Raw genomic sequence first — 8,597 nt, forward strand, 5'->3', positions numbered from 1 at the left:
AGGAATAAATTACCCCTTCAGCTTCACCAAAACTTACAGGCCAAGAGTGCCCTCTTGGTTCCCTTCCTAATTAAAAAGGCAGAATACTTCCTTGCACATACCAGAAGGGTGCCTGGCGCTCTAAAAGGAAGCCCAGCATCTGTTGATTGCCCTTGTGAGACAACACTGGGGCCAACAGATCATTTACCTGAAGGGAGCATGGGCCCAGGCTGCCAGGAGGCCGTTTTAGGGAAAGGTTAAATGGCTGTTACTGTTAGGGAAATGGAGCAGATAAACCAGAAATGGCACTGACAAAGGAGGAACCCCTTTGGACCCAGTGACAGTTAAAAATGGAAAAAAAGGGGGGGGGGGAAACTAGTGGAAAAAGGAAACCTGCTGGAAAGCCCTTTGCCAAATCCCATCAGGACAAGTAAAGTATGGCGGTACAGAGCCATTGCTGAACAAGAACACTGGCCATGCTCTGTGCCTCAGGAAAAAGGGGAGCTTCTAATTCACAGAGACACCATCTTCTGACTCAGGTGTGTTCCCATTGGCACAGGCCCCTTTTTCTCATCTGCCCAAGGGTGTCATGAGCCCTCAGCATTTCCTATCTCATGAGTAGCTTTGCCATTCATAACCAACACTATATCTTATTGATCTGGGTTTGTGTTCCTGTCCAATCTGTATCCTGGGAAGACCTGAGAGAGCTGGCTGTTTTAACATAAAGTGGGTAGACAGGTGCTCTAGAGCTGTGAGGAGGAAGATTTGGGCTTAATCTGACAGTATGAGTAAGGAGTTACCCCGCTAGAGCACCCTGTAACTGAATGGGTAGTTGATAGGGGAGAGTTAGACAAGAAGTAGGACCAGAAGTCTTTAAAAGTCCCTTCCAGCTCTAAAGCTACGGGCGTTACCCTTCCACCAGAACAGTTCTTAAAACAGGCTAAGCAAGAGATGAGATTTCAAGTGCTGATTCTGTGGTGCTGAATGTTAGGAGCAGGCATTTCATCGTCACTTCCCTACATACACAGGTGATTTCACAACTCTTGGCAAAAACAGTGCTGTAAAAATAATGTTTATTGGTTAAAAAAATTACAGTCTTTGAAAATACCTTCCCTTCAGGATTTTTCAAATAATTTGCATACTTTTTATTCATCTACATAGCAGAAACATTAAAATGAGAAAACAGAAGACTATATGGCTTTTTATACATTTAACACCATAACGTAATCAGTGCAACCAGTCTGTCATTCTGGTGGCTCTGAGAAGGCAGAGGAGCCATTCACGCAGGTTTTCACTTCTAGCTTCACTCCAATCACTGGGGAAATTTGGGCTGGGTGCCTATGGCTCACTGGCCATCAAATTCCTCAGGGACAGGACAGGAATACAAAGAGAGAGCATAAAATGTTTTGAATAATTTTCAACATTCTATGGTGATTCTCCCAAAGGCTCCGAGGTAGGAAAATAATGTCTTTATTCCTCTTTCTGTAGTCAAGATTCATTTATATTTGTGAATCAGCTTGGAATCCACTACCCGACCATCCACACCAAATGCACAGCAGGTTGGATACCCACTACCCCAAAGGATTTCTTCCAGCCCTACAGGCTAACCGCTAGTTGGGAGTGCCCCTTAGGGCAGACCATGGAGATGGAATCTCTCTTTCAGAGGCTCTTCCATAGAGAGCATTTGTTAATGCCCACACTAGTCGGTCCTCCTAATGTCTGGCCAGGCTCCAGACTCCCACTCTCTCTCTCTCAATACAAAAAGCTTTACATTCTTTTCTTGCGTTATGTTTGCCAACTGGCTGGAACTCAAGCTTTAGTGTTTATTTTTGCACAGCCCAAGCCCTATGCAAACCCCAGCTTCCTTCTATTTGTAACATTACCCACTTTGGGCCAGGAAACACAAAACCTTAAAATCCAAGGCTTAACTCTCAGTAAGTGAAGGAACACTTAATTTTGGATGGACATGAGATATGCCTATCAGGCTACCAGCCTTTTTTTTTTAAGACAGCCAAGAATGTATCTAGTCAAGTGAGTGTTGAACCTGAAGCAGCCTGCTGGAAAGCTCCAGCCAGTCCAACACGGCTGCCACTGCGCTGCACAGTGCGGGGCAGTCCCCTGCGGGACATATCTACAGCCTGTGGGAAATGCTCTGAACGTTGTCCTTCATGGCAAAGCACCGATTTTTGAAAACAGCTGCCAGATGTCTGGAGGTAAGTCTGGTGAATAAACTGGTTAATACCATCTTAGATCCCAGATGGGGTGGCAAAATAAGCTACGAGCCTGTGCTAGAAAGCTGCCTGCTGGCTGAGGGCCATCACCAGAGAAGCATCTCAGGCACGCCTAGAGCAATGGCAGCCTGGGCACCAACAGTTCTGTTCTGCAGGACAACCTCTCATTTAAGTACCAGGCTTAGTGCTTTACGTAGTCAGACTGCATAAATCAAGAGTGAGGTCTTTCTTGAGTGGAAAATATTTTATATGCACTTGATATGCAAAGTGCAAGAAAAATTCTACACGTAAGGAGCTCTCATGAGTTTCTTACCTGAGATTACATGACAAACACAGAGAGACAATAGGTACATACTTCTCTTCTCACAAAACAGGAAGGGAGGCTAAAATCTCCTCTTCTGGTCTGGTTTCTAAATTTTATAATAAATCCAGGAAGCAGGTCATCCAGCGGTGAGAAGATGAACCCCAAAGTATTTCCAGACTGGGAAGTCTAAGAGTTCCAGTGAAATCCTATGTCCAAGTCAGATCAGTTGAAGAGCTGGAAGACTAAAATGACTGGTCCTCTGAGCTGCAGGGAAACTGGGATGATGGCACAGCCCCCTTGACCCAGGCTCTGGAGGGTAGTTAACATTATGTTAAAAGGCACTTTGACTCCAGCTGCATATATAGAGGGCAAACTTTCTCCTTTAAGAGTAGAACTGAGCCCAGGACCGGCAAGTTTAAGGCCTTTAACCTTGGGCCAGTTCTGTGGGTCAGGAGCACTCTGGTCCCTTCACAACCAGGCCTTTCTAACTAATCCACCTCACGGACGTTCCTGGCACTGTAAGCTCTGGCCACCTGCACTTTAATAAGTATTTAAGAGTGCCCTCAGATGTCCTTTAAAAGTTGTTGAGATGGACCAGCCAGACTGATCTTGAGACCCTGATGTGAAGAAACCCCTGGGGCAGGCAGACTTTGGTTTCAAGAAGTCTCAGTGCTCATGGGTTCACATAAACCCCAAATTTCAAATTACAAAAAAGGTTCCAATGTATTGGAAAACCGAAGTGGCTTGAACTGCAGTGTGGATTTCTCAGCTCTTTAGCCTAACCTCTGCATTAGGAAAAATGTTCACTTAAGTGAAAGCACTGATACTCCTGGGATTTTTATTATAAGGATCTGTTGGGAGACTATATACTCTTAGGAGGCAGGAAAAGAGAAAGAATGGGGCAGGGGAAGAGCAGATGAGAGGTTCATTTCCTCTGAGACATTGTTTGGGCCTTCCCCCGTTCTCCCCCCACTTTGCAACTAAGGTTCTAAATAGGCAATTATTGCTGTTGAATTGCTCTTTGTATCTATGTTCCAGACTGTTAAATCACATTTCGAAAGGCAGTTTTAAGCATGTTTTGATAATTCCCCTTTAAGGGATGAGGATGAAAGCTAGAATTCTATAGTCCTAACCAAGGCAGGTTTTGCTGCAAGAAATCCTTGCAGTTTAGTTTTGGCATCATCTTCTTAGGTCTCCTTATCTAGATAGTGTAAAGCAGTGGGGCATGACAGAAACTTGAAAAAGCTATGGCAGGGGAGGGAGACATGCTTGGGAGTTGGCCTCAAAAATGAACATCTCTCACTGTGTTGCTATCAGGATTACTGGGAGAGCGTATCAGAAAGGTAGGCCCTCCCCCTCCCTCACCCCAGGACCCCAAACCTCCAATGTCCTGAGCAGTTGGAGGCGCAGTCACATTGGGAGGTAAGGAGTGGGATGGAACTGATGGACTTGGAGACAAAAAGATGAAGGAAAGAAGAAACAGTTGGAAAAAAAAAAAAAAAGACCTAGGAAAACATGAATGAACATGAGCAGAAGCACGGTAGGAAGGAACCATAAAATAACATGGCTCATGGAGCTGGGTGGAGCAGCAGTGGCCAGGTATCCCAGGGCATATGAACTCAGTGAGAAAGCAGCATGTTGGCATAAGGTTCATAAACCTTGGCTCTCCCTGGAGTCTCTGCTTCTAGAACACCAAGCTAGCCAAACAAAATTCTCAAAAATTCCAAATCAGGATGGTCAATGGGCCAATATACAAGGAAGGTGGTCAGGCATTGTCCCTGCAACACCCTTTTCTAGCAGCTCTGGGGTGTGTTTGTGTGTCAAGATCAGCCCAGACTGGTCCTGGCATCTCCAAACTAGGGAGCTCCCTGGGCAGTGACTCCAGCCTGGAGGGAATGCTTTCGGCCCGGTCAGTCTCGGCTCTGGCGCTTTGCAATCTCCTCCTTGATGCGCAACTTGAGGGCCTCTTGCATGGGTGGATCCAGAGGCGTGTGTGCTGACACCTCCTCACTCACCCTTCCTGGATCATCGTCCTACGTGGAGGAAGAGTCAGGAAGCTCAGGGTCTGGCCTCTTCTGGAAAGGCGACCTGCCCTGTCCCTAGACTACACTCTCAAAGAACTCCATTTGACTCAAACTTGGCCAGTGCCTGCCATTTCCCAGGTATCCCCTGTAACAGTGATTCTCAACTGAGGGCCATGAGCCCTCCCTGTCGCCCGCTGAGGATCCCTGTGTGGCAGGAGTTGTGCTCAAAAGCATTGCCCAGCAGTTTATGCTCCCAGGTGGAGCAGACACTCCCCTCCGACCCTGATGAAAACAGTGGCTTGGGGGCTGGCAGTGATTTCTACCAGTTCCAGGGAAACCTTCAGGCTGTAGCTGTTTCCACCAGGCGTACCTGATACACGATAACAGATGTGACCTCTCCGCTGTCCGCCTCATATTCTAAGCAGAAGAGCTGACGGCCAGAAGGCTCTGGCTCGGAGCCGCCACTACTGCTGCTTTCACGGGACTCTTCACAGTCTGGGTTGCTGGGGTGGGTAGAGCCATCTGGAAGGATGAACCAGAGTGAGAGGGAAGAGGGGAAGGCCGCTGGAGCCCTGACCACAGAGATAAAAGCCCCAATCTTTTCCTAAGTGTGCCTGTATGTGATATGGGGTGCCAGACAGTTTCGTGTACCTCTGCATTCCTGCCCTAGGGCCAGCACAGTCCTGTCACACAGCAGGCATACGATACACATTTGTTTAGTGAATAGGGTTGGAAGGTATAGGAGAGATGGACAGAGCTCTGCCCTGTTCAAATCCAGGCTCTGTCATTTATGAGCTTTGATTATTTGGGCCTCTGTGCCTGTTTTTCTGATTGTGAAACATAAATAAGAGCTCCTATCTTATGGGGCCTATGATAACTATGTGAATGTACAGAAGACCTAACAACACCTTAATGCTCAACAAATCTGGCGTCATATGTTGGCTGTTGTGATGCCTAGGTCTCAGGGAACCTGGGGACAAAAGCCTTTTGCTGGGTTTGGGCTTCAGTCCACAATTCTGTCCTGTACAGCTGTGCTGAGCCTTTTCTCTGTGAGGCAGTGGGAATGCGGACATACAGTATGATGGGGCACACTGGCAGACAACTTCTTGCTGGCTCCCCGCTATGTCCTGTAATACTGATGTTTAACTGGGGGGCCGTCCGTCCACCCGCCCTGTTCTCCAGGAAGCAGCACTGAGCCGAGATTGGGGAGCGTCGAGGTGGAGGTTCCGGGAAGGGACGCGATGAGCCGAGCCTTGGGAAATAAGTGGTGTGTGTTTTTCCAGAGAGAGAAGGGGGCGCGTCGAGGCAGAGGGCGCGGAGGCAGGCAGGGTGGGCGGCCTCACCTCGGCGTCGCGGCAGGTACACCTGCAGGTCGGGCTTGCGGGGCCTCGTGGGCGCGGGCGTGTGCCGCCTCCTCGCCTTCTCCTTGGCCGCCTGCTTCACCTTCTTGTCGTAGTCATCCCTGGGGGGAGCCGGGCGGGAGTCAGGGACAGCCGGGCCGGGCGGGGCTGGGGGAAGGGCGGCGGGGTGGGACGGTACCGGGCGAGCTGATTCCGGCGGATGTGGTGCACGAAGCCGTGGCTCATGTCCAGCCGCCCGCCAGGCTTGCAGCAGAGACGCGGCCCTGGGTCCGGCGCCGCTTCCATCTGGAGCCCTGGGCGCGGGGCCGCCGCCGCCGCACCGGCCGCCTTCCGCCCCGAGAGCTCAGCACCGCCCCGCGCTCGCCTTCCGGCCTCGCACGCAGCACTTCCGCCCCGAAAGGGCCGCCGGGCCGAGCGCCCCGCGCGCGGAGTTCCTAGCGCGGGTGGGCGGCGGGACGAGCGGAGCTTTTCTTTGTGACACCACGTGGAGGAGCAGGGTTTGGGCTGGCTGCTGCTACGTCGGACAGTTCGGCTCCCGTGACGCCACTCGGGTTCGGCGTGGAACCTTCCCGTCCTTCCACTGGGGATAGGGTGCTGTGCACCTTGCCACCTGCTGCGTGACCTCGGCTGACTACTGAACCCCGCTGTGCCTCAGTTTCCCCATTTGTACTTGGGGACCGGAGAGCACATACCTCCAGAAAGCCTGTGAGGGGGCGAGTGCTCTGGCAGGACACGCAGCGGCGCCCCGACCACAGCCCCCGCCCGCCCCGGCCCCTGCTCTGCCCTCGGCCGACCTGGCGCCCACTGGCTGGATGCCTTAGCTGCCCCCGCGGGAGGACCCAGGGGTGTTCAGGGGTCTGAGCGTGTGCCATTTTCGAGTTCTACTTAAACACACACACACACCACAACACACACACACACACAGACAAGATTAGGAATTCGTGATTAGGGAAGCGACACACCGTGGTGCACCAACACAGCAAAACGTCTATGTGGGACGCGCTGTGGACACCACGAGGATGAATTTAAAAATAAACTCAGCGGAGGGAAACGGGCAGCGTCCAAAAGGACCCGCCCTGGGCTTCCCTGTCTCAGAAACGACAAGACGCCAACTAACCTGTAGCGACAAAGAGGACACTTTTGGGGCTGGTGGGTAGGTTCATTGTCTTGAGTGTGGTGATGGTTTTGATGGGAAACTCAAGACGTTAAAAGTTTTTAGTTTTCAATCGATAGTTAATAGGCTCGGACACAAATGCATGTAGAAAGCTACTGTTGCAGGGACTGGAATGTGTGACCTGCGCTGCCTTCAGGAGACCCGCAGCCATTCGTTGTGCCCCGGAGGCCTGCGAGCCACCTAGACGGTATCTGAGCCCTTGTGCTCCGGGGAGAGGGCGTCTGCCGCCCGGCATGCAGATGAAGGGACACTGACCAGCAGATGAAGGGTCACCGGCCCGCAGATGAAGGGATGATCGGCAGATGAAGGGATGCTTGGAAAATCACGGGCTGCAGCTTTTATCTGATTAACCTTTCCCCTGAATTCCAAACCCCTTACTTACTTTCTCCTGAATTCCAAACCCTTTACCTACACTTTCCTTCCTGTAAAAAGCGTGGCTTGAGATGAGATGTAAGACGGTCCCGATTGCTGGCCGCCAGAATAAAGGTCCAAAAAGATGGAAGCCTTGTCTCTACTTACTGGTTCTGGTAGTGACGGGCAGCACACACGCCGACTTACTTCCCTGCTTTCAGTTTCCGAGTGGATCCCGGCAGTTTTGAGACAATCGCACACTTTAAAGTGCGGTTTATTTTTATTTTAAAATATATTTTATTGATTTTTTACAGAGAGGAAGAGAGAGAGAGTTAGAAATATCAATGAGAGAGAAATATCAATCAGCCGCCCCCTGCATACCCCTGCTGGGGATGCACCCGCAACCAAGGCGCATGCCTTTGACTGGAATGGAACCTGGGACCCTTCAGTCCAATGGCTGCTGCTCTATCCACTGAGCCAGACACTTTACAGTGCGGTCGGTTTATTGTATGTCACAGCCCCTCAGTAGATCTGACAAAGAAAGGAGCTCCGGGGTCATGACAGTCACAGGCCCCGAAGCCGTAGCTTTATTGGTGTCATTGTAAGTCCCCCCTGTTCCATGTATGCACTTCCGTGTGCTACAGGAATAACCCTCTAAATGTGGGTTTAGAGTAAGGTGACCAGATTTTAACATTGGTAAAGCGGGACACCATTGACCAGGGGGGGGAGGTTCTTGCTTAAAAATTTGGTCTATATGGAGCAACAAAAATTTTCATAGAACACAAAAACAGTATTGTAATATATATTTTTAAATTTCAACATAAGTACAATTTACAAATATAATAAATAAAAAAATTATGTATAGTATTATTTTATTCTTTGGCATATTTCTCATTTGAGTGAATTTTTTTTAGTAGATTGCTGTCATTGTTTAAAAGGTCATGAATTTGCTGTAACGTAAGTCGTAAGTGTCACTTTCAAGGCCGGCGCTAGACTTTTTGCCGCCACTATAAAATATAAATAATACGAGTACTGTCTGCTAAATTCAAGAAAATTTATGTATTTATGAAATAAATAAATAAATTACTTACCTAAATTATCTGAATAGCTGATTTGTAATGACATCACTTGTTTAACTAGCTTACTAGCACGCAGTACGATGTGTATGTCTGA

At 49.4% G+C, this 8,597-nt stretch overlaps 1 protein-coding gene across 1 annotated transcript; it reads right to left on the reverse strand.

Moving 5' to 3' along the window:
- Positions 1-1,030: 1,030 nt before the first annotated feature.
- C16H2orf68 (chromosome 16 C2orf68 homolog) lies at positions 1,031-6,240 on the reverse strand. Its single transcript, XM_008155917.3, has 4 exons — positions 6,078-6,240; positions 5,882-6,000; positions 4,909-5,060; positions 1,031-4,547 (listed from the first exon to the last, which is right to left on the reverse strand). Exons 1-4 carry the CDS (start codon positions 6,182-6,184, stop codon positions 4,425-4,427), a joined length of 501 nt encoding a protein of 166 aa, XP_008154139.1. The 5' UTR covers positions 6,185-6,240; the 3' UTR covers positions 1,031-4,424.
- Positions 6,241-8,597: the final 2,357 nt, after the last annotated feature.

Source organism: Eptesicus fuscus, chromosome 16, assembly GCF_027574615.1.
Source record: "Eptesicus fuscus isolate TK198812 chromosome 16, DD_ASM_mEF_20220401, whole genome shotgun sequence".
NCBI lineage: Eukaryota > Metazoa > Chordata > Mammalia > Chiroptera > Vespertilionidae > Eptesicus > Eptesicus fuscus.

Excerpts from the sequence above, each read along its gene's own strand:
- C16H2orf68 (XM_008155917.3), bottom strand. The coding sequence starts at position 6,184 with ATGGAAGCGGCGCCGGACCCAGGGCCGCGTCTCTGCTGCAAGCCTGGC. Across the intron at positions 6,001-6,077 it reads CGCCGGAATCAGCTCGCCCG|GGATGACTACGACAAGAAGG; the intron begins GTACCGTCCCAC and ends GGCTCCCCCCAG. Across the intron at positions 4,548-4,908 it reads CATCTGTTATCGTGTATCAG|GACGATGATCCAGGAAGGGT; the intron begins GTACGCCTGGTG and ends TCCTCCACGTAG.